At 37.7% G+C, this 25,938-nt stretch overlaps 2 protein-coding genes across 3 annotated transcripts; one reads left to right on the top strand and one right to left on the bottom strand.

Annotated features, from left to right (window-relative positions):
• Nucleotides 1-8,906: 8,906 nt before the first annotated feature.
• Nucleotides 8,907-11,918, top strand: LOC137818699 (protein trichome birefringence-like 3). 2 transcript variants are annotated; one of them, XM_068622265.2, is made up of 7 exons: nucleotides 8,907-9,008; nucleotides 9,082-9,251; nucleotides 9,459-9,705; nucleotides 10,015-10,183; nucleotides 10,465-10,664; nucleotides 11,209-11,367; nucleotides 11,512-11,918. In XM_068622265.2, the coding sequence occupies exons 2-7, from the start codon at nucleotides 9,101-9,103 to the stop codon at nucleotides 11,840-11,842; spliced, it is 1,257 nt and encodes a 418-aa protein (XP_068478366.1). In that variant the 5' UTR covers nucleotides 8,907-9,008; nucleotides 9,082-9,100; the 3' UTR covers nucleotides 11,843-11,918. The 2 variants fall into 2 exon arrangements, with proteins under 2 accessions (XP_068478366.1, XP_068478367.1); XM_068622266.2 differs by lacking the exon at nucleotides 8,907-9,008 and having other exon boundaries at nucleotides 9,038-9,251.
• A 12,523-nt stretch (nucleotides 11,919-24,441) lies between these two features.
• Nucleotides 24,442-25,704, bottom strand: LOC137817843 (uncharacterized). Its single transcript, XM_090296080.1, has 3 exons — nucleotides 25,203-25,704; nucleotides 24,878-25,091; nucleotides 24,442-24,499 (listed from the first exon to the last, which is right to left on the bottom strand). The coding sequence occupies exons 1-3, from the start codon at nucleotides 25,702-25,704 to the stop codon at nucleotides 24,442-24,444; spliced, it is 774 nt and encodes a 257-aa protein (XP_090152206.1).
• Nucleotides 25,705-25,938: the final 234 nt, after the last annotated feature.

The following is a 25,938-nucleotide window of genomic DNA, read 5'->3' on the forward strand; positions in this document are numbered from 1 at the left end:
TGGCGACTGTCTCCTCTAATGTTTCCTACTCCTCCTATTCTTCCAATTGGATTACAAGTCACTCAATGGTGTTTTCATCTCAATCTGGCACACTAGGGTTGAGCCTTTAGTCCCCTATTTAACCTAATTTACTAGGGTTAGGTGACTTCTTGCGTCGCACTGATGGGCTTATTGATAAAAACATAAAATGGTCCAACTTTTCTGATGCATTCTCGCTTGAGTGAGAATATCTCACTTGAGCGAGAAAGGCGTTGATTTCTGAAAACTTCATTGGAACATTCTCGCTCAAGCGAGAAACTTCGTTGTTGAGTTTGACTTTTTGCTTTTTTTTTGTGCGTTCTGGGCCTTCTAGCTTTCTCCTTTTAACTTATCTTATTGTCTTTAGCCCAATCATCTCTATTTTTCCCTATAAACCTGAAATTAACACTAAATTTGGGAATAAAATGCTCTTATTCAAATAAAGATCATAAAATATGTAAAAAGGTATAAATTCATAAATTAGGGATTATTTTATGTGTAAATTTGCAATTAATATTCATAAGTGTCTATATTTTAATATGAAATATTACTGAAATTAAGCACTTATCACTCTCCCCGATTTAGAATTTTGCTTGTCCTCAAGCAAAGTAAATGAATATATTTGAATTTAAATATCAAACAACTTAATTTACTAAACAACAAATTAAATTACAAACTTATGATGCTTCCAAATTGAAATATAGATACAATCAACTTCTAGGATCAAATCAAAACAATAAAAAGACAATTCATTAAGGATTTTATTCTCATATGCTTACAGGTCAGTGTTTCTTTCTATTTTCATTGAATCATAACAAATCACAGTTGCTTTTCATTTCATCTTTAAATCACAAATATATCAAAAACATGAATCTTGATGTCTTTTCCAGGGTTGTAATGAGGCTCGACTTCCAAAAAATATTGGTTTTTTCAGATAACAAAATGCACATCTTAAAGAAGAAGAACATACCTACAATCCAATTATAGCACATATGTATTATCTAATCACCATTTTCTCATTAATAGGAATAAATTCTTCCTATTTTTAACTTCTTGAGCTTTCAACAATTAGAACCAACCATTCCCTTTTCAATATATATATATATATATATATTGCCTCTATGTTCTCCTTCCTTAAAGATGTCAAAGGATTGGAAAATATAGCATTAAAGGTTTAGGGTGCAATAATAACAAAAATTCTTAGCTCAAAAGGGATATGATATATATATATATATATATATAAAACATTTTTAATAAAATTAAGGTTGTCTATTTGGCCCTAGATTCCTAATTAACACAAACAAATGCCTCAATCATCTTCATGCTCTTTTATGACAAAAATTAAAAATAAGCAACCACAATGGTTAATTCATCAGTAAAACTCTCAAAACTGTTTAAGGTTCACACACTCACTTGGTTTAAATGGTCTCATTCCTTTTTGTTTTGTCATTATCTGTCTTAATCAATCATCCAGTTAAATTTTCATGTATCACAATCTCAACTACATTTGAATAAGGATTCATTCATAATTTTGTGTCTAATTCATCTTACTATTTAACATTTAAACACAATTTTTTTCCACAATTCAAAATTAATATTCTAGTTCTTTTTTATTTGAGAAAAATAAAAATAGAAAACTATTCAACAATTAAAACTGAAATTTATTAAAAAATAATTCAAAAAATAACCAAATAAGCAGCTAATAGAAAATTAAAACAAAAAGTAAATAAAAAAAAACTAAACAAATAAACAGAAAACAAAACAACCCAAAAAAAAAAACAAAATTCAAATAACTGACAAGAAAAGAAAATTAGAAAGATAAAACCATATCTTTATTCAATCCTCTCTTCCTAAGAAGTCATCAAGCTCTTTGTTATAGTCTCCATCTATAGTCTTACTTCATTTGTTGGATCCGCCCCTCTGAAAAATAGAACATGTCCCCAGGCCAAAATACATAAGTTCCAAACTGATCGGAAGACATATAAGGATTGAGTTACCTTTGAGAATTTTATTTTATTTTTGTTTTTGCAAAAATTGCTCGTTTGAGCTAGAATTCCCTCGCTTGAGCGAGATTTTTCGACGCCAAACTCACTTGAATGAAATTTGTCTCGCTTGAGCGAGATGACTCTAGAGAGCACCATTTTTTTCGTCGTCTGACTCGCCTAAGCGAGATTGGACTAGCCTGGGCGAGAATCCCTACAAGAAAACATGGTTTATGAAAGGTAAAATCAAAATAATGATAACAAAACAACATAAAACTAAATGTGGACTGGGTTGTCTCCTAGTAAACGCTCGTTTAACATCATCTAGCTTGACGCCGATTTATTTCAAGGTGGGCAACTCCCTTTGTTGTATCCTGTTGTGTGCATTCTTCCTCATTACAAAAACATCTTCAACCACACCATAAAGATATTTGATGGATTGTCTTCCAACTACATCTTGGTGGGTTGAACCTCCAAATCGCCTAAATGCAATACGACCCACCTATAGACACGGGAATTTAGATCTCTAAAATAATAATTTATTTTGCATTTTTAGTTCAAATAGTAACATGATATTAAAGTTTTTTTAATATATAATTTCTAAGCTGACTTAAACCGCTGTTTATCATTTTAGAGTTTATAAAAAATACGTAATCCAATTTAATACTTGATCTAAACAAATTTAATCCAAAATTAAACTAATTTGATTTATTCAAGTATGCTAGATTAAATTTGAAAAAAATTATAAATATTACTCTGATATTATAATTTATTTACTATAAAATATATATAAATATAAATTTAAAATATAAAAGAGTCAATTTTGATTTATTTATAAATTATTATATTAAAAAGATAAATCAAAGTTACTCTTTTATTTTTTTAGTCCATATTTATATATATTTTAATTAATTGTAATATTTGTATTTAGGTTAACGTTTTTTTATAGACCTTTATAATTAAGAAAGAGAACCAAGCTCTTATCATTTTAAAATACATGACAGAGTTTTGAAAAGCGTTTAAAATTGTGATTGAAGTGAGAAAGTTATTAAAAAAAAGTTGAACCTACCAAATTGTGAGTTATGATCCTAAAATATGAAGAGAGAGGAGAAAGAGGAACCTGCTGAGGAGAAAGAGCAAATACATCACTGTGAAACGGCATATCATCTGTCCTCTTTACCTTTCCTGATGAAAGGGCTTGTCTTTCCGCCATGGCAAACCACCCCTACATTCAGAAGGATCAAAACCAACGCTGCCGCAACAAAACTCTTTCCACCCAACATATGTTACATTACTAGTTTTATAGTGTTATGTTTTTTTTTTATCAATATAGGGAATTCAAGTTCTCAACTCAAATATAATACAAAGTTAAAAATGTTTAATGTAATATCATTGAGTTTTTCTTAAAAGTAAAAAACACTTCAAATAATTATATTTTTTATTTTATATATAAATTTGTTGTATTTAATAGATATACTTTTTCAATGCTAACATTTCTAATATTTTTTTTTTCAAAAAATAAAAACATATTAAAAGGGACATTTAAAGTGTCTCAATCCGTCGACAACCCTAACCATTTATAGAATTAAGAAGTATATATAAATATTCTTGCTGGTTTACCTCCTCACCGGTTGACCTTGGCGACCAGCTCTAGTCCCGATCTGCCTCTTCTGGAATATGTTCTATTAAGAAGTGTGGATGCTTATTACAAAGAATTCAAAATGCTTTTGCTTAAGGTTAAAATGCGTGAGAGTGAGGAAGCTATGATAGCTAGGTTTGTGAGTGGTCTAAGGAAGGATATTCAAGATATTGTTGAACTTCAAGAGTATTCATCATTGGGTTCTTTGGTTCATCTTGCAATGAAGGTGGAAGCCCAACTTGCTAAGAAAAATACTTTAAAAAATACTCCCAATGATGGTTACTACAACAATTCTTGGAAGAACAAAAAGTCTTTTTCTAAATTTCCTTCTAAAGATTCTTCTTTCAAACCAAAGGAATCTAAGCCTTCTACTTCTATGCCTAAATCACCAACTAAACCGTCTAGCAAGAAATGTTTTAAATGTATGGGTTATGGTCACATAGCTTCTAATTGCCCTTCTAAAAGGAATATGTTTGTGCATAATGCGGTAGTAGTTAGTGAGCATGATTCCAATTCATCTAGGCATTCTTCACCTTCCAAGCCATCAAGTGAGATTGAGAGCGAAAATCCTTGTGAAGGTGACTTATTGATGATAAGGCGTATGTTGGGAACAATTCCAAAATCTTTGGATGATGCTCAAAGAGAAAATATTTTTCACACTCGATGTCTTATCAACAACAAGTTATGTTCCTTGATTATTGATGGGGGTAGTTGCACTAATGTGGCTAGTACAAGAGTTGTGGAGAAGTTAGCCTTACCCACTATCTCTCATACCAAGCCTTATAAATTGCAATGGTTAAGTCCCAAAGGTGAAATCATGGTTAATAAACAAGTCCTCATTAACTTTGCAATAGGAAAGTATAAAGATGAGGTTTTATGTGATGTTGTGCCCATGGAAGCAACTCATCTTCTTTTAGGAAGGCCTTGGCAATATGATAGACATGTTTTACATGATGGCCTATCCAATACAATGTCTTTTTCTTTCCAAGGGTGCAAGGTTATCTTAAAACCCCTCTCTCCCAAAGAGGTTCATGGGGACCAAATAAAAATGAAAACTAAAAGAGAAAATGAGAAAGAAAAAGAAGTAAGTACTAAACCGAGTCACACCACTTTGCCCACTAAATCCAACATGTTGACTCGTGCTATGCCTCAAAAGGAACCTCCAAGGTCTTCTTCTTCTTTATCTTTTTCATTACCCAAGGTTCTTATTTCAACACCAAATTGGTTAAAAAATGTTAGGGATGATTTTTTCTTACCTCTTAATGGGTTTCACCATTTAAGAGGTCTTTTTCCAAAACATATCATCATTCCCAAACAATTTTTTCCAACTTGGTCGATTTATAGAACCTCCTTTTCTGAAATCCCATTGTTTACAAATGCTAAGTCATGTTTGCCTTTTTCTTCCACTTTTAATTGTAAAAATAAACTGACTTTGTTATATGCAGGGATTCAAAATTCGTGGACGATTCTCTCCAACTCGATGAGTATGATGAGAATCAAATAAAAGAGGCTTTTATTAATGAAGGAAGAGGACATTCGCCTTCACATTTGAAGTTCTTCCTTCTAGTCTTCTCAAAATTAAAAGAAGACATAAAATAAAGATGAGGCCCAAGCCCAAGCCCAAGAAGGCCAAAGCCCAAGTCCATCCCATGAGGGGCAAGGCCAAGCATTAAATAAAAGAGCATCATTTGATTTACTCTTGTAGGAGATGTGGATATTAAATAAAGGAGTATGAATATGTAAAATAAAGTCACATTGTCCATGTGACTTAGGAGAGTAGGTGTAGTTTTTAGGAGGTGTCATAGTAGAAAAAGGTCACACCTCCCATGTGACTTGTTTTTTGTGGGAATTTCAAATGAGTTTTATTTGAATTTTCCCACCTATTTTCCAGCACCCTCACACTATAAATAGAGGTGTGGGTTCTTGTAAAATTCAGAATTGAAATTGGTAATAGAGAAACTCTACTCAATTTGAGAGAGAATTGTGAGAACTTTGTTTTCTCCTTCACCTTGTCTTATCTTGAGTGCATTTGGTTCTCTCAAGTGGCGGCATTAGCTCACTTATCTTGGAGCCTTCACCATCCAAGTGGCGTGATCACCAAACCAAGTCCTTCATCTCCATAAGTTCTTCTCTTCTTCATCTTTTCATTTCATCTACATGTCATACGAAATTTCTAAACATGTTTAACTTCTTTATGTTCGGTAATTCAGCTTATTTCTAGCTTTGTTCGGTTCTTCTTCCTTTGCTTTGCTTTTGGTTCGGTGCTTTTCAATTTTAAGCAATTCTATTCGGTTCATTTGCTTTTATACACTTTTTAATCGGTTCAATTGGCAATAGATGGATCTTCCATGTGAGTTTGGTGTTTGGTGCAAGTTTTTGTGAGTTCTTGAAACATAGAACATTGATCCAATTCTATTAAAAGTGCCTATTCTTTATCCAACTCAAGTTGATTCCATAGAATGTCAAAGAATCATCTCTACTTTGCTAGTGGAATCATATAAGAAAGCATACTCAACAGAATTTTTTTTTGTTTATGAGCACTTTCTCTCAAGGTACTACAACAAAAAAGAATCTTATCTCTAAGGAGAGCATAAAATAATAACAGAACAACCACCTGCCAGCAAGGCATTAACTTATACGCCAACATCAGGGAGATATTCTTCTCATGTGGGCACCCTACTCATGGTGCAATGTTATCTTTTATCATACATGCAACTTAACCAATATGTGTCTTATAACACATGTAGTTAAGTTAAGAGAAACATTTACTTGACTTAGGCACCACATGTACCAAGCGTACTCCTAGGTTCAAAAATGCCCATTTACAAGTCGTCTTATACTGTTGTATAAAAAGATTACTTTAATTATGTCACAACAGGCTTACCAACAACCTGGGCCAAACTCATGACCCGTACCCTAGGCCCAATAACCGAGCTGACCTACTCACCCCGTGTACCGAGTTCCAACTGTGCACCGAGCACTCTATCCAGTACAATAAACAACTTTGGTCGCTAAATAGGTGACGAAAATTAACACTTCCAATTAGCCATTAAAATAAATTTGGTCGCTGAAAAATAAATAGATTTGGTCGTTAATTTGGTGATAGAAATTAGCACTTCCATTTAGCCACCAAAATGAATTTGATCGCTAAAAAATAAACAAATTTTGGTCACTAATTTGGTGACAGAAATTAGCATTTCTATTTAGCCACCGAATTTATTTCAGTCGCAAAAAAATACACAAAATCGGTCGCTAATTCGATCGCAAATTTAACTATTTTTAATTTTCTCAATATAGTCACTGACTTAGCGATCACATTTTTTTGCTACTTTCACTTTCGGTCGTAGTTTCAGTCGAAAACTAACTAAAATCATTGATACTTTATTCAATCGTTTTTTTGGTCGCAAATTCGATATTGAAAATAGTTGGTGGCTATTTCAGTCACAATTTACGACGACTATATTTTGGTCACTAAACTCGGTGACTAAATTGCTATTTTCTTGTAGTGTCACTCATGCTAAGATAAATATAATATATTATACAATTTAATTTAGTTTTATAAAAAAAAAATCATATTCAACAGAATTTACTTTTTCACAATTTATAATTTTTTATTTAGTTTTCAACTTTTAAATTAGGTTAATTTAGTTTTAAACATCCGTTTCAAATAAATGTCAAGTGTCACGTTATTCCAATAACACACGAGTCACCTACTCAAACTTTTTAATTATTATATAAAAATTGCATTAAACTTAAGATCAAATTTTCTAAATATTGTATAAAATTGATCTTTGGTGGAAAAAAATTATTGGATTACTTATTTCATAGTCAAACTAAATTAGCTTAAGACAAAAACACTTGTAAATGATGTTTATAAGAAAAAGGGATACTTTAACTTTTAAATGGGATGTATATACCTTAAATATACAAAGAGTTTTAAAAGAAATAAATGAGAATATAAATGTAACTAATAATATTATTTAGATATATAAATAAATAAGTAAATGAAATTTTCAACCACTTTTTTAAAGTGAGTCCCATAACTAAAAAGAGAAATCCCACATGAAAAACTAATTAAAATAACTAGATATGAGTTCATGAATTGCTTGAACCGATGAATAAAATCAATTTTTTATTGGCTTCCATTTTCCTATTACAATATTCAAACTTTTGAAGAACCTTTGCTTACTTTTATAGTATCTTACGTAATTCAGTTTATTTTTTTTAAAACAAATTCCTCTTTTGTACTCTCCTTAATTATTTTTCCTTGTACTCTTTCCCTAATTCATTTAACACTCCTTCTCTATTTGATTCTAATTTAGGTCACTCTTTTGTTTAGTATTTTTTATTCATCTATCTTAACATATAATATTCTCTTCTCTGCTAGCAGAAGTATAACTGGTGTAAGGGTATCTCAATGATATGAAAGAAGAAAGATCAAATTTATTAGTGATAATTAAGACTTATATTAGAATGTGAGGGTTTAGGGTTTAGGACACTCTTAAAAAGTAAAACAAATATGTTTTTTATATGTATTCCTTTGTGTATTTTTTATTTTTATATGATTTAACCAATAATAATAATAATGAACTATGTTTGTATACAGGAATAGAGCTAATTAAACTAATTGCCATGGAGAGGATTGATGGCATACCAATTAGTTCTAATGAGATTGTTTGAAATTTATATTTTGTTAAGAGATTCTTAAACAAAGAAATATGAGCAAAACATGTAAATGTAAATGTATAAACTAATTTTCTCATTACTCGATAATAAAAATTTAATGTCAATTAAAAAGATATTATTAAATAAAAGTCGATACTAATATGTCAATAGAATTAATTTGACAAATGTTCATGTGATAAGTACTTAAAATTTTAGAAAAAAGAATTAATTAAATTTGACCGTGTATCATAACTTCATAAGGAGAATGATTGAGAATATAATGGTTTAAGATCATCAAACATTTAATTTTTTTTATCAAACATACTTTTAGTAAGCATAATTTTTATAGTTTTTAAGATCAAAAGAGTATAGTAATTGATACTGAATATTAGAAAAGTAATGTAAAAAATATGAGTTCTCTTTTACTATGAGCTCTTATTTAGTACAAATCATATGGAGCAAGAGAGACTTAACAAAGCTTCCAATAAATTATAAATCTCACACGTTTCACACAAGCAATAAACAAATCACAGAAACTGAAGAAATGCTTGTCTTCCAGTTACAGGAACAAAAGAAGAGAAGCACGAGTCACTCTTCAAGTCATTTATTTGCCTCCAGTATACTTTAACTAAGTTTATTTTGAACCAATGCCTATGATTCAACTTCACTCATACTCAAAAAGACCATGAACAATTTCCTCCAAGGTAAGTACTCTCCATCAATTAAAACTTTTTCTTCCAACATTTTAAGCTTCAATTCCCTCACCCCCATCATCAGAATCACTTCAGGAAAAATAATGAAGCCCCCCAGTGGAAAATTTCCTACCATCAAAATCTGTGTTCTACTTTTCATTGTCATCTTGTATGCAGAGAGTTTCAACTTAATTTCTTCCAGATCCATTTCCAATCTCAAACCTTGTCCTACAAATGGTACCAAGCCTAAATCAAGTAAGTCCTCATACATTATGAACATGTGTGTTGTTTCTTTTGGTGTTGTTATTTATCATCCTTCTTCACACAACACTTTGGTCAATTGTAAAATGAAAATGAAAATGAAAACTATATTTAACCAACTTAGTGTTCATTAAATTTTTATCACGAGTGTTTGCCTCTAATGCATATTAATGATGTCTCGTGTTGTATTTTGCCCAAAAGATGATAAAAAGACACAAGAGATGGTTCCTATTGCTGATGCTGCATGGTTTAATGATGGATTTGTTTATGACCCTGAGGAGTGCGATTTTACCAATGGAAAATGGGTGTTTAACAGTTCAATAAAGCCTTTGTATTCAGACAAAATTTGCCCTTATATAAGTAGGCCTTATTCTTGTGTCAAGAATGGGAGGGTAGATTCTGACTACCACTATTGGCAATGGCAGCCAGAAGATTGCACCTTGCCCAAGTAGGTCTCAAACTTCATAACATGCCTACATATTATTATGATTGCAGATTTAACTTCATAGATTATATAATATCAGGTTGCAACTATTCTCCAATCATGAATTGTTGTATATATAGTTGAAAGTTATCTACTTTGAAATAATTCATACAGTAGTTTCTAATTGATTCATATGTAAAAAAGAGTACACTATAAGTGTATAAAAAATAATCTCATTATAACAATGTATAAATATATAAAATAACTATGAAAAGATTATTGAGATGTGTGTTTACCTTATATAACCCAAATTAAAATTACAAAATTTTATAGGTTTAATCCAGTGCTGGCTCTCAAGAAGCTTCAAGGAAAGAGGCTGGTATTCGTAGGGGATTCACTGCAAAAAAGCCAATGGGAATCCTTTGTGTGTATGGTTGAATGGATCATACCTGAAAAGCAGAAGTCAATGAAACGAGGGACTCATTCAGTCTTCAGAGCCAAGGTATTGATAATGGATTGATGGTGAATCATGTAGATTAAGCATTAATAGATTAAACATATGCTACAGAACTAATAACAGTTATTCTTAAATAATCAACATCTCTATCAGTAGTGTGAATCAAGATTTGTGCTGTTTTAGTGTTAGATATGCAATTGATTTAGATAATCTTACTCATCTCAAACTAGAAAAAAATATAAGTAGTCTTAATTTTGTATATTCTGTCGTGAAAATTCAAAAACTATTGATCCTTGTTTACTGTATATGTGCTTCATATCATGTAGGAATACAATACCACTATAGAATTCTATTGGGCACCAATGCTTGTGGAGTCCAACACTGAGTTCTTTACCATAAGGGATCCCAAGAAGCAGATAGTGAGAGTTGATTCGATCATGGATCGTGCAAGAAACTGGACAGGGGTGGATATCCTTGTTTTCAATACCTATGTATGGTGGATGAGTGATATAAAGGTTAAAGCACTGTAAGTTATCTTTAATTTGAACCTAGATAAAGGCTATTACATCATGTCACCTAAAATAAATTATGTAAAAGATCATCATTGTCTGTGTCACACTCATCCCTTTTTTTGTTCATGATCATTTTCTTCCATCAAAACTAAGTCAACCATAACTTTGATCCTCCACCAAAACCAAAGGTTGAATTCACTATTTAGTCATGTGAGTAACTTAAATTTTAGCTTCTGTAAGTTTTGATGAAGACTAAAGATTCAGCTCAATAACATTACAGTACTTGAAATGAAACCAAATCCAAAGCTTATTTAATGTGATATTCAAAGCTTGAGGCTCTTTTACATGATAGATTAACATTTTGGTTGAATTTTCATTTCATGACATTAACCAATAAATGTTTCGAAAAAATAAGTAGATAATTTATAATTATATTTATAGAATGTTAGCAAAAAATGGACTAAAACCTAAGTTTTTTTTTCAATCAAGACTGATTTCTAATGGTTAATATAATCAACGGGGAAAAAATGTTGTCTAATGTGTTTATCTTGATTGTAGATGGGGTTCATTTGCCAATGGAGAAGAAGGGTATGAAGAATTGGACAATCAAATTGCTTACAACTTAGGTCTAAGGACATGGGCCAACTGGGTTGACTCAACTATTGATCCAACCAAAACCCAAGTTTTCTTCACAACCATGTCCCCAACACACACAAGGTCTTAACTTTAAGCTTTATCTTAATTTCTTAAAGTTTTAGCCACCAAATTTGTACCTTGAAGCAATGATTTAAACACAAACTGAAAACCTGGTCATGACTAAGCAACTCTAAAGTTTGTGAAATGAATGTGTGATGTTTTCAGAAGTGCAGACTGGGGCAAGAAAGATGGTGTGAAATGTTTCAATGAGACAAAGCCAATTGGGAAAAAGAACCATTGGGGAAGTGGGTCTAACAAGGGCATGATGAGGGTGGTGGAAAAAGTGGTGAAGAGAATGAAAGTGGCAGTGACATTTATCAACATAACACAGATCTCAGACTACAGGATTGATGCTCATTCCTCTGTTTACACTGAAAGTGGAGGAAAATTATTGAGTGAGGAGGAAAAGGCTAACCCAAGAAATGCAGATTGCATTCATTGGTGTTTGCCTGGAGTTCCTGATACTTGGAATCAAATATTTTTGGCAATGTTGTGACAAATTCAAGTGCACGTCTATTATGTACATGCATGCATAAAATTTTCTTCTGTTCTCATATCAACTTGTCTGGTTATCATATAGTTTCATTTCTATCATCATATAAATGTATTTCCATGTTTAAATTCGATTGAGTTTCTCTAGAATTAGAAATTATTCAAAATAACGTAATTATTTAAAACCTGCACATATGACTTGATTCTATCTATTACAATTAGAACATTAATATAGGATTATAAGTTATAATATATATGTTGGACTTTGTTGAGATAATATTATTAGGATTTGACATTATTATAGTTTTGTTTTCGAAATAAATTAAGAAAAAAAAAATATAGTATTATTGATCTCGATTTCTATGTGATTTATCACTTATGTATCAAAATAATATAATATATTAATTAAAAATCTAATCAAATTATAAATATATAAATTTTGGGTGGTAAAATTGAAACATGCTTATAAATGTAAAGTAAATGAATAAGTGCAAAAGGGAAAAGAAAAAAAAAAGAGTGTATAATATTAATACATTTGAGTAAAACATGTGAGCGTCCTTAAAAGTTTTAAAGTTATTATTACATTTTTTTTCTTTAGTAGAGTTTATCTAAAACACATAAAAAAATGAGTGTTTTTTTTTTACTTTTTCATACATTTTTCTAAGTTTTAGTAAATATTTGTAAGAAAAGTTTTATGAAATATGAAATTTTTTAATAGTTATTGTTTGGACACCACCAATTTTCTCTGCATAGTCTATTAAATTTGTATATACTTTTTTTTTTAGTTTTTTAAATTTAAAATTGATCTTTAATTACTATAATTTGAAACAAAATGGGTTTATTCATTCTGCTTAAAGCTTTTATATTTGAACATCCTTAAAATTGAATATTTTGAATATGAAAGACAAATATAACATGATATTAGATATTAAGAACGCAAAAAATCAACATAAATTCCTATAGAAATTATTTATAGTTTATTAATAACGTAAATGAAATGTTTAATAATATTTGTGAAAAAGAGATTAAAATATGTTTTTTAATTTTAGAATTAAAGTCATTAATTTTAATTTTTGTGAAGTACAACAAACTTACTTGAAATTTAAAGAAATAAAACCGTGTAGCTATAAAAGAAATCTGGCAAAGCAACCGTATTATCACAAATTTATGTTTAACTGGTTTCTTTATGAATTATGATATTATCTTGATCATTTATATAATAAAAATTATATTCAAACTCAACATTGATTATCAATTATTAAAATAAAACTCTAACTTTGTTTGATAAATAATTCTAAAACAACTGAAAATTAAAGTTAATATTATTTGTGAAGTATGTCGTAATAAACATGCATTTTATTCCTAACAAACCTTAACGATTAGCTTTTAAAAAATATTAACTTTTATCGTCGGTTGATTTTCTCGCCATTTGACTTAAGTGAAAAGTTTCGCTTCTAACCTATCTCCTCTAGATTCTGTTTTGTGTCTTCTTGTTGCATTGGAACATGGCTCTGTTGGGACAGACAGAGGGGCTCTACTTGTTTATCACACTCCGATGATCAAGTCAGTGAGAACTTACTAAAATAAGATAAGTATTTGGCTTCAGTCTAGTATTAAAAAACAACGTCTTTTTACTTGGGGTCTTCAGCCCCTTTTATAGTTATTCATTTAACAACTTTCACTCACGAGAATATAATCTCTATTGAAAGCATAAAATAATAACAAATAACCACCAGCTCATGGACACCACTTATCTTCGGGGACTAACAACAATAAAATATTTTGTTTAACATGTGCACCATTATTCTCAAGTGCTCAATTATATCTTTCATCTTCAAAATAATATCACAACAGATAAAATATCTTTTATCTTAATTACCTTTCTTGAGTCGATCCCTACCTAGGTCGAGGTCCCGAACATTCTTGTCCAGTACATTAACAAAGACAATAAAAAGCACTACCTTTTTATTTGATAGTTTGTGCAAATTTCTCCAACTTTCTTAATATTTTTATTTAAGCAACTCTCGAAGACTTGTTTCAATTCTTCCAAAAATCCATTTCACACTAGGTCCTAGAATCTTTAATGTCAACACCATAACAAACAAAAGCAAGAAACAAACAAAGAAACTTAATCTTGAAAACTTAACGGATTTGATTGTCTTGTTGCATCTTCAAACTGGAGTGAATTTTCTTTGGCAATCTTTGTAAACTTATCTTAATAGTCACAATCAAATCAACTTAACGTGTTGGAATGATGTGAAAAGTAAGTTTTTGACCATTTTTTCCATTTTGTTTATGTCAAATCTAAAATTTGTAGATTTAGACAAGGATGAGATGAAGTATTCTATGAAATTTGGGAGAGATTTTGATTCTCACACTTCCTTAACAATTGCGTGTTGAAAATTCTAGTTCCTCTCCATAAGTTCTTAGATGTAACTTTTGTCGAGGTGACCAATCCAAATGGTCATTGTCATTATCTAGAAACTAATCAAGAGTGAGGTGCAATGCATGAGCAACTGACAAAGGCAAGGTAATTTTTCCAATTCTAGTAATTCAAGTCAAACAATTTGTCGCAAGGTTAGAGAAATAACCAAAATCGATGTTATAGGTTGGAAGTACAATCATAATTGTTCTCGTCGGTTGACCTCGAATAGACTAAATGGGCAAGCTCCTCTTCTGCTTTGTCTCCAATTGTTGCTCTGGGATGCCGCTTTGTTGGGACAAAGGGGGCTCTACCTGTTGATCACACTCTGACGATCAAGTCAGTGAGAGCATTCAAGATATCAAATCAGTTTTAGTCTTAAGTATTCAGAAATAGCGTACCTTTACTCGGGGTCTCAAACCCCTTTTATAGATATCCCTTCAACAGTTTTCACTAATGAAAATACAATCTCAACAGAAAGCATATAATTATAACAGAAAAACATATTGTTTACGTGCACCTTTATTCTCGAGTGGTTAACAACAATAAAACATTTTACGTGCACCTTTATTTTAACTATCTTTTTTTAGCTCTTTATTAGCATCTGGGTCAAGCTCATGGGCCACCCTTTGGGCCCATATTTGCCTAAAAACTGAGCTGACCTAAACGCTTGGACCGAGGTCCCGAGCACTCCTGTCCAATACACTAGCCCCCCAGGTTCGAGCTGAGCTTGACTAGGCGAAGAGTCTTTCTAGTGTTGGAAACTGACATGTCGCTTTCGCAGAGGGTAGGTGAGGCGCGGTTACCAAAGTGTTTCCTGATGAGACATCCCACCACACTAAATCTAGAGCGTCCACGTGGCACGTGTATCAACGACGAGGAAGCGCTGCCGCTTCATCTCCTTCTATCAAATAATTAAAAACCCATTTTTCCTCCCTTATCCATTACGTAAACTTCCACTGTCAAAACTTTCTCTTACTCAAAAACTTTCTTCGCACACTCCTTCTCACCGTCGAGCTATCACCCACCTCCGTCACACCAGGTATTTTTCCCCACTAATCTCTATTTCCAATTACTTGTTCATCTTACTGATTGCATTGCCTAAACTGTAATCTTATTTTGATTCGCTTTCTTTTCTTGTTCTAAATTGTGCTTGTATTTTGTTTGTGTTTATACCTACGTTCTAGCTATATCTGCAATGGATTATGGTTAAATGTATCCCTAGGCCAAAAAAGAGCTTTTAAAAGAGGTTTCTTATTACACTACCCATTTATGTCTCAGGAAGTTGAGAGAAAACGGGTGTGCCATGAGTAAAAAATATGAGGGATGTGTAAAAATTGTGGAGTGTAGGGAGGGGGAACCTATTTACTGTGATGAGTCATCGGACTTCGATGGTCCATTTTTCTAGTTTTACGCCACCTTTTTCAAGAAGGTTCTCCTTCGTCTTCCCCTATCCATTTTTTAAAAGGAGATACTGATCGAGCTTAATGTAGCTCCTTCCCAGCTACATCTGAATAACTGGGCATTCATCCGAGCTTTTATTATTTTGTGTTCACAGCTTGGCATCTCACCAACTATGGAAGTTTTTCTTTATTTCTTTGAGGGTAAACACATGAGTAGTAAACTGTGGGTGTCCTTGAACGGTGCCCCTGGAAGACCTTTGCTTACCCTCTTCCAGCCTTCATACAAAAATTTTAAAGGTAAATTTCTTAAATTCTGAGCTTCAACAAGAGATCCAACCCTTATGGGTTGATTTCCCCTGTATTGGACCCTTGAGCCTAAATTCTAAGGTGTTTGGCGCTTAGAAGATTTGTCTCCAAAAGACCAGGGTATATGTGAATTTTTGACAAGTTTGAAGGTTGTCTTTAACACCTCTTATCTACTAACTAAAGAGTATCTCCCTGACGCCTTGAAGGCCTATACTGGTACTTCTCATTTCCTTCCCTTGTAAAGGTACCTATACCACTGTTATTAACCACTTACTTGTCTTATTCTTTGTAGAAAGGATGTTTTCGAACATTGGCAAAGCAGAGATGGTTGAGCGCGTTAGAAATATGAGAGTAGCTTCCCGTATGAGCAAGGAATCGTTGGCACCAAAAAGGAAGGCCCATGCCGAGGTTGCTCCAGTCCCCTCTGACAAGGACAAGCAAACCAACTCAGGCCTTGTTTTCAAGAGAAAAAGGCGAGAGGCAGCTCCTCTCCCTGAACACTCCAACTCGGATGGTCGAGCTCCACACTAGAAGGTTGTTACCATCCAAGAGTGTGAGGCTGAAAGTTCATGCAAAAAAAGCTTATGGGATGCTGACTTCGAAGACCTTGCTCATGGTAAGGCTTTCTTTCTACCCCACGAAGACAAAAACAGGTTATCAATCCATGACGAAGACTCCCTTCATCGCGACTCCTTAAATTCAGCCAAGCTTTTTCCTTGGCTTACCTGGCCGATGACAAAGTGGAAGATCGCAAAGTGTCCGAAGACCACAAAAGTAAGGAGATCATGGAACTCAGCCAAGAAATGGACGACCTTCAAGTGGAGATCAGTCGACGTAATGGCCTACACCAAAAAGCTTAGCATCTCTATACCGAGAAGACCCAAAAGGCACTGGCCCTATCCGAAGAGAAGGACAAGCTTCTAGGCGAGATAGAAAACCTAAAGAAAGAGATGGCTCATAAAGAAGAAGACTCCAACAAGATGAATGAGTCTTTCAAAGATGACGTTACTCGATCCTTCTTAGCCATCTTTGAAATTGCCCTAGAGCAAGGAACAGTAGTCCATTCTACCATGGACCTTTCTGCACTGGACCCGGGCAAAACCGTGGTCGACGGCGAACTGAGAGAGGACAAACTTAACTTTCATAATAGCTATGTACTGTAATATTTATTGGCTTGCCACACTTACTTGACTTTATGATCCTTTGAACAATTTATGCGTGTTTCTCTTTTCCTTAGCATTTCTAGACCTTCTTTTGTATACAAATGTGTGCCTCAATGCTTAACTCATTCTTTTCACCTTAACACAACCAATATAACAAATTTCTGCTAACTTAAGCGTAAAGCAATAATTTGCTTACCTTGGTAAAACGTCTACCTTTAAGTAAGTGATGCATTAAGGGTTAGGACAATCTTTACCTCAAGTTGAATCTCACGAATAACTCCGGCCCCCTTACTGAGCGGCCCTTGGTATGATTACTGCATCAATTTCATGATGCCTTACTTCATAGGGTGCCTATTTAGGTAGTTACACCTATCCCAGGCTCGATCATCTTCACCATATACCAGATCAACTAAACTCCTCATCACTGAGCTCCCAACTCTTTGGCTGGCAACATCCCTGCTATCAAGGCTTCATACTTAGCTTGATTGTTGCTTGCTTTAAATGCAAACTTGAGGACTTGCTCGATTAAGAGCCCGTTTGGTCCTTCTAAAAGGACCCCAGCTCCACTCCCTTATTGGTTGGAGGATCCATCTACCGAAAGGACCCATTGGAAGTCATTAGGATCAGGCTGAGAGTCCTTGGATGAAAGTTCCACCATAAAGTTTACGTACACTTGGCCTTTGATTAGCCCTTAGGGATCGATCTCAGTTGCTCTCCTTAGGCCTAGGTTGCTTTGAGCGTGAACTGTCATTCTTCCTGAGCACGGCCTCTTTCGCCTCAATGTGAGCGAAAGCTCGTTCACGTACCTCGGGGAATGTCTCTGCTGGATTCCTAATTAACGAATCGTTGAACGACCCTACTGTCATCCCTTGTATGAAAGTGGCAACCATCATCTCTTCATCGTGTGTTTGAAGTCTCACTGTGACCGCATAGAACCTATTTAGATAGTCTTTTAGTGTCTCTCCCTCCCTTTGTGATGGAAGAGACCCCAACACCAACTCCATTGAAAGGCCACCAACATGTCAAATTAGGTCAACCACTAGATTTATGGCCAAAAGGATCCAATAGGACGTTCTTTTACATGTTCAAATGCCATAAACTCTAGTTTAGAGTAGACTTTAATTTCTTGTCAAAATTAGTATAGGAACTTTATTTGTAATTTTTCTTAGAATTAATTTTGGCACCTAAAAACACCAACCTAGGTAAACTTAGAGTTTCTAAAAACCTCTAAATTTACAAGGCCGATCTAGAAAGCCCATGGAGGGGGTGAGCTTACAAACTAGACACACCCCTCCCCATGTGCTCATTTAGGCGCTACTTTTGGAAGGGAATTCATTTGAATTTCCCTCCACTTTCTTTTGAATTTCCAGCCCTTTAAACACTATAAATAAGAGGGCTTAGCTCATGTATTTGCAAGATTATATACTTAGTGAATTGCTGACAAATTGTGCCAATTTCACTTCTTGCCCAAAAACCTCTTAGGTTAGACTATTGATCTTCAAATTTCCCCCTTACCAAAGAGAGATGGCCTCACCACTCTCAATCCCTACCTAACATGCACCTTCAAGGTCACCATAGCTCCTAGGAGGACCTTGTTTCGCTTACACTCCATAAAGCTTCCGCCAATCACCAACAATTCTACAAATCATGAAGGCACTTCTCTATCATTTGGTATCTAGAGCCATGGTCTTCAAGAGATAAATGCCTTATTTCGTTTTTTTTTTGTGTTCATTCAATTCCATGTTGTTCTTCATGAATCCTTGATTGTCTTGTTGTTTTTTAGTTTGTTTTTATGTTAGATGCTATTTTGGTTTAATCCAATCGGTGCATTCATGTTCAATTTGTTCTTGAGCTTCTATTTTGCAAATTTTATGTAGGATTCCATATAGATTTGTGTTATTGTTCTGTTTTTGGTTTAATTGAGTCTTTATTGCAATTTTAATCGGTTCATATTATGTTCATTTGAGTCATTTTGATTTTTGAATCCAATTATGTTTTGTCAAGTCATGTTTCTCCTAAATTGTCATCAATTTCATGTAGTGCTGTTTTTGATATTTTTGGTTGCTTGATTTGCTTTGAGTCCAGTTTTTTATTCTGAAATTGTTTGATCCTTTGGTGCTTTTTTCCTTTTAGATTTGAGTTCATATTTGTGTGTTAGATCCATACAAATTCTATACATCAATTCCATTATGCTCTTGAAGTTTCTTCAGACTGTTTTTAATTCCAGGATTAGGATCACTCTGTTTTAATTTTGTGCTGGCTGTTTTTACTTATCAAATTAAAATCCGTTGAAGAAAAATTGTGAAATTCTGGATACTGGCAGAGGAGAAAAAGAAGGAGGAACAGGCCCAGCTGGTCTTCATCTTTACCAACCGGAAAACCGCGGATCAAGAGATAAGCAGTCTCCGCCAGACTAAGAAGGAGATCAAGAAACGAGTATTCGACAAAGGTCAAGAGTACACCGATCTCGAGTAAAAGGTCTTGCCCTTGCGCACCAGGGCGGTGGAGCTGGAAAAGGGCTGAGGCGACTAAGGCCAAGATGGCCAAGCTTGAAGAAAGAGCCACTAATCAGGAAGTGCAGCTTGGTCGCGTGGAGGCTGAGCTCACTCAACAAGCTGAGAAGTTCAAGCAAGTTGAGGCTGAACTGATTGAGGATGCGGCTGATGCATATGCCGCGGGGTCCGAGGACACCCTTACTCAGGATTCCTGTGCGCATCTTGAGATGGACGCCTCCCCCTTCGCAACATCGAACCAAGTTGTGGATGGACAGATCGTGCCCAGGGCACCACCATCTTAAACTGTACTCGGTCTTCTATCAAACAATCTTTATTTCTTATGAATGCTTTATTTACTTACATCTGTTTGTGTCCTTTAACTGCCTTAACTTTATCGATCTTAGTCTGTTTGAATGCTGCTATTCTATTTCGCTTAACTTACGCTCTTCGTCTTCGACTACTAATTGTTGGACCTCGCGCTGACGCTATTAACAACGCCTTTGACCAACACTTGTACCTTAGGTAGCACGCTTCTCTACCCAGACCCTACCGTAGGCTCCTTCATAGGCAGTGAGGGTTCGCGTACTAACCTGTAACTGATCTCATCCCCCTACGCAAAAGGTGAGGGAACTTATGAGAATCACCCTTCGAACTTGTTTCATAAAGCCTGAGAAGGTGAGACCCTCTATCTGACCTCTTCCTTGTTGTGCAAAGTCAAGGGGGAATTTAGTTGTGAACTGGGCTATTTAGCTTAGGCGTTCTCACTCGAGGGGGGAGGTGTTCGCTGAGGACCTACCTTCCCCTCTCTCGAGACTTCTAACCCAAGGGAAAACTTCTAACTGGTCTCCTCTCCACTCAAAGGCGGAAGAGGATTTATCTGGTGAACTATTTCGTTCGGCCTTGGCGTTCTCACTCGATGGGGGGCAGCGTTCTTCCCGAACCTACCTATCCCACCATCAAGACCTCTAACCCAAGCGATCGTCTTCGCTCAAAAGGCGAAGGAGGATTTCACTGGTGAACTGTTTCATTCAACCTTGGCGCTCTCACTCGAGGTGGGGGGGGGGGGGTGTTCTCTGCGAACATACCCTTCCCAGTCCCGAAACCTCTAACGCAAGGGAAAAGTTCATATCTGACCTTACCTTCGCTCAAAGGCGAAGGAGGATTTCTCTAGTGAACCATTTCGTTTGACCTTGGCGTTCTCACTCGAGGGGGAAAGGCATTCTCCATGAATCTTCCCTTCCTCCGCTCGAGACCTCTAACGCAAGGGAACGGGTTCGTAATTAACCTCATCTTCGCTCAAAGGCGAGGAGGATTTAACTAGCGAACTATTTCATTCAGACTTGGCGTTCTCACTCGAGGGGGGAGGTGTTCTCTACGAACCTACCTTTCCCGCTCTCGAGACCTCTAACGCAAGGTGAACAGTTCGTACCTGACCTCATCTTCACTCAAGGGCGAGGAGGATTTAACTGGCGAATTATTTCGTTCAGCCTTGGCGTTCTCACTCGAGGGGGAAAGTGTTCTCTACGAACCTACCTTTCCCGCTCTCGAGACCTCTAACGCAAGGTGAACAGTTTGTACCTGACCTCATCTTCGCTCAAAGGCGAGGATGATTTAACTGGCGAACTATTTTGTTCAGCCTTGGCGTTCTCACTCGAGGGGGGAGGTGTTCTCTACGAACCTACCTTTCCCGCTCTCGAGACCTCTAACGCAAGGTGAATAGTTCGTACCTGACCTCATCTTCACTCAAGGGCGAGGAGGATTTAACTGGCGAACTATTTCGTTCAGCCTTGGCGTTCTCACTCGAGGGGGAAAGTGTTCTCTACGAACCTACCTTTCCCGCTCTCGAGACCTCTAATGCAAGGTGAACAGTTCGTACCTGACCTCATCTTCGCTCAAAGGCGAGGACGATTTAACTGGCGAACTATTTCGTTCAGCCTTGGTGTTCTCACTCGAGGGGGAAAGTGTTCTCTACGAACCTACCTTTCCCGCTCTCGAGACCTCTAACGCAAGGTGAACAGTTCGTACCTGACCTCATGTTCGCTCAAAGGCGAGGAGGATTTAACTGGCAAACTATTTTGTTCAGCCTTGGCGTTCTCACTCGAGGGGGGAGGTGTTCTCTACGAACCTACCTTTCCCGCTCTCGAGACCTCTAACGCAAGGTGAACAGTTCGTAACTGCATTGTACAAAAATTCGAGAACATACTTCAATCAAAATTTATTGGGTGACCTCATTAAAAAACCCTTATAAGGGAAAAAAAGTGTCCCCTAAGAACAATGTACAATGTTACTGTTCAACTAAAATAAAACTTGAGGTTGGTCGCATTCCATGTACGAGGAATCGCACCTCCCTCTAGCGTTTCAAGCCTGTATGCTCCATTCCCAAGGGCCTCTATCACTCTGAAAGAACCAGTCCACTTGGGGGACAACTTGTTCTCTAGCTGATACGGGTGGGCCTTCCACATCACCAGGTCGGCGACCTGGAACTGACGAGGTTTCAGCTTCGAGCTGTACTTGTACTCCACCCTTCTCTTCAATGCTTCAGCCTTAATTCTCGCTTCCTCCCTGACTTCGTCCAGTAGGTCCAGGTTCACCTTTCTCTCTTCGTTGGACTTTTCATCTACGAAGTTCTGGAAGCGTGGCGAGCTCTCCTGGATCTCTATTGGGATCATCGCGTTCGACCCATACACGAAACTGAATGGTGTCTCTCTGGTGGTGGACTGGGGAGTGGTGTGGTAAGCCCACACTATTCTAGGAACCTCCTCTGCCCAAGTTCCTTTGGCCTTCTCGAGCCTCCTCTTCAGACCTCTGAGCAGGACTCTGTTGGCAGACTCGACCTGCCCGTTTGTCTGGGGTGCTCGGCTGATGCGAACACCTGCTTTATTCCGACTTCTGAGCATAACTTGCCCAGCTGTTGACTTGCGAACTGTGTGCCATTGTCAGAAACCAAGCGTTTCGGTACCCCGAAGCAGCACACTATACTCTTCCACACGAAGTGCGTGATCTTGTGGGCCGTGATCTGGGTCACAGGCTCAACCTCGATCCACTTCGTGAAGTACTCTATGGCGACGACGAGGTACTTCATATGCCTTATCGCCAAAGGAAAAGGTCCCAGGATATCAAATCCCCATGTATGAAAAGGCCAAGGGCTATAAATCGATCTGAGCTCCTCTGGCGGCGCCTTGTGCCAGTCAGCATGCTGTTGACACTGCTTGCACTGTTGTGCGTACCTCGTGCAGTCTTCCCTTACGGTTGGCCAATAGTATCCTGCACGAATGGCCTTTGATGCTAGAGATCGTCCACCGATGTGACTCCCACATACCCCTTCGTGAAGCTTTGCCATTATCCGTACGCATTGGTCTCCGCTTACACATACCAAGATTGGGTGGGTGAACCCATGTCTGTACAGCTCTCCGTTAATGAGAGTGTACTTGGCAGAATTTTTCTTGATTTTCCTGGATTCTGTGGGTTCTAGCGGGAGTATCCCATCGGCCAGGTAGCGCTTTTAGGGCGTCATCCAGGTGTCTCCTTGTTCGACCAGGCAAACCAGCATTGATTCCACCCCCAGGACTGGATACAGGCTTACCTTGGGAGTTTGCAGTGTTTCCTGAGTCAATGACTGATGACTCCTCGCCCCTCCTCTTGTCGTGCTGACTGATGCACCCCCACCCAATTATCTACGGTGAATTTTTGAGGTGTCTTCAAGGTTTCCTGTATGACTGTCCTCTTCCTGCCCCCCTTGCCTGAACTAGTGAGCTTAGCTAGCTAGTCATCTCGGGCATTCTGCTCTCTTGGGACATGCACCTACTCGAACACCGCGAATGACCCCTTCAGAATCTGGACATACCCTAGGTAGGCAGCCATCTGAGGGTCCTTGGCTTGGTATTCACCAATCACCTGACCTGTGACTAATAGGGACTCACTCTTCGCTAACAGGCTCCGCGCTCCCATCTCCTTCGCCAACAACATGCCTGCGATGAGGGCTTCGTACTCCGCCTGATTATTATTGGCCTTGAAGGCGAACCGTAAGGCCTGCTTGATCAATAGCCCGTTTGATCCCTCCAAGATGACGCCTGCCCCGCTGCCTTGTTGGTTAGAGGACCCGTCTACAGAGAGCATCCACCGAAAGTTGGCTTCCTCTTGGTGTGCATCTGCCTAGGAGAGCTCTACCACGAAATCTGCGTAAACTTGACCTTTGATAGGACCTCGGGGCTCGTACTGGACATCGAACTCTGAGATTTCCATTGCCCATCGTACCATCCTTCCCGCCACATTCCGTTTCTGCAGGACCTTGTGAATAGGCAGGTTTGTCATTACCACCACTGTAAAGCTTTGAAAGTAATGGCGAAGTCTCTTAGCTGAGAACACCACCGCCAGAGCCGCCTTCTCTAGGGCCTGGTACCTTACCTCAGGCCCTTGCAATACTTTGCTCACAAAGTATATAGGCCTTTGCACTTGGTCCTACTCCTGCACGAGGATCGAACTGATTGCCCACTCCGTCACAGTGAAGTACAGGCGGAGCGGAGAACCTAGTTGTGGTTTGCACAACACTGGAGGACTGGTCAGGTACTCCTTCAGCTTGAGGAACGCCTCTTCGCACTCCCCGGTCCAGAAAAACCTGTTATTCCTCCTCAGACACTGGAAGTAAGGGTGACCCTTGTCTCCTCCAGCTGATACAAGTCTGGACAGAGCGGTCATCCGCCCAGTCAGCTGTTGCACCTCCTTTACTGAGATTGGGCTTCTCATCGCAAGGATTGTAGCGCACTTCTCGGGGGTTTGCCTCTATCCCATGCTCGGTGTGAAGGAAACCCAAGAACTTACCCGCTTCCACTCTGAACACGCACTTCTCGGGGTTCAGCTTCAGTCTGTACTTGGCTATTGTTGTAAATAGCTTTTTTAAGTCAGCCACATGCTGATCTTTCACTTGCGAGGTCACCACCATGTCGTCCATGTAGGCTTGCACATTTCGCCCTATCATGGGCACGAGCACTTTATCCATTAGCCTCTGGTAGGTGGCGCCTGCATTCTTGAGCCCAAAGGGCATCACTGTATAACAGTAACAAGACAACTTTGTCATGAACGTTGTCTTGCACTCGTCTCTGGGGTGCATCTTGATCTGGTTGTACCCAAAAAAAAGCATCCAGGAAGCTGAGCATCTTGCAGCCCGCGGCACCGTCTACCAAGGCGTCGATTCTTGGTAGAGGATAGGAGTTCTTCGGGTATGCTTTGTTGAGGTCGGTGAAGTCAACGTACATTCTCCACTTCCCGTTGGCCTTCTTCACCAAGACCACGTTGGCCAACAACTCAGGGTACTGGATCTCCCTTATGTGGTCGGCGCTCAGCAACTTCTTCGTATCTTCTTTGATGACCTGCCGCCTCTCTTCATTGAACTTCCTTCTTCTCTGACGGACTGGCATGACCTTGGGGTCCATGGTGAGGCGGTGGCACAGGAAGTCTGGGTCTATGCCTGACATGTCCGAGGCGGACCATGCAAAGGCATCCAGATGTCGTGCTATGACCTTGGCGATCTGGTCCTGTGCTACTTGGCCCAGTGATTTGCCAAGCTTGAACGTCCTACCTCCAATCTCCCTCTCCAGGACTTCCCCTGCTGGTTCAGGTCGCCTCTCCTGGGCGATCTCTGCTCGGGCAATCTCTACTCGGGCAATCTCTACTGGGGCGATCCCTTCTTCACTTGGGGCCCTGGTGGTGACCATGAATACCCCTCTCTTCGTCTTGAGGTTGTTCTCATAACACCTCTTAGCTTCCTTCTGATCTGACTTGATCGTAATCACCTTCCCTCCCAAGTCATACAGCTTCATCTTCATGTGCTTCTTCGACGCCAACGCCCTCAGCCTGTTCAACGTAAGTCTACCCAACAGTACGTTATATGCAGAGGGGGCATTGATGATGAGGTACCTGATGTTCTCCGTACGGGACGCGACACCATCTGTGAAGGTGGTCCTCAACTCCAAGTGCCCACGCACCTCCACCTGGTCTCCCGCGAAGCCGTACAGGCAGCCAGTATAAGGCCTTAGTAGGTCGGGGGACAATTGCAACTTGTTGAAGGTCGTCCAGAACATCACGTCTGCCGAGCTTCCCTGGTCCATCAGCACATGGTGTACCTTTCTCCCTGCGGTCACTACTGAGATCACCACCAGGTCATTGTCGTGGGGGACAACATCTCGGAGGTCGGCCCCGGTGAAGACAAGGTCGATGTCAAGGGCGTCGTCTGCCTCTTGCGCTTCTACCGACATCACTGCTCGTGCATACTTCTTCCGCTGAGAAGCGGTGCACCCTCCTTGATGTGAATGTAA

This window comes from Phaseolus vulgaris, chromosome 10 (assembly GCF_051622355.1).
Source record: "Phaseolus vulgaris cultivar YP4 chromosome 10, ASM5162235v1, whole genome shotgun sequence".
Taxonomy (NCBI): Eukaryota; Viridiplantae; Streptophyta; class Magnoliopsida; order Fabales; family Fabaceae; genus Phaseolus; species Phaseolus vulgaris.

Coding starts and splice junctions, on each gene's coding strand:
- LOC137817843 (XM_090296080.1), bottom strand. CDS start 25,704: ATGTTCTGGACGACCTTCAACAAGTTGCAATTGTCCCCCGACCTACTA. Junction 25,092..25,202: donor CCTGGAGAGGGAGATTGGAG/GTAGGACGTTCA, acceptor CGGACATGTCAG/GCATAGACCCAGACTTCCTG. Junction 24,500..24,877: donor GCCAACGGGAAGTGGAGAAT/GTACGTTGACTT, acceptor TTACAACAATAG/CCAAGTACAGACTGAAGCTG.
- LOC137818699 (XM_068622265.2), top strand. CDS start 9,101: ATGAAGCCCCCCAGTGGAAAATTTCCTACCATCAAAATCTGTGTTCTA. Junction 9,706..10,014: donor GAAGATTGCACCTTGCCCAA/GTAGGTCTCAAA, acceptor AAAATTTTATAG/GTTTAATCCAGTGCTGGCTC. Junction 10,665..11,208: donor GATATAAAGGTTAAAGCACT/GTAAGTTATCTT, acceptor TCTTGATTGTAG/ATGGGGTTCATTTGCCAATG.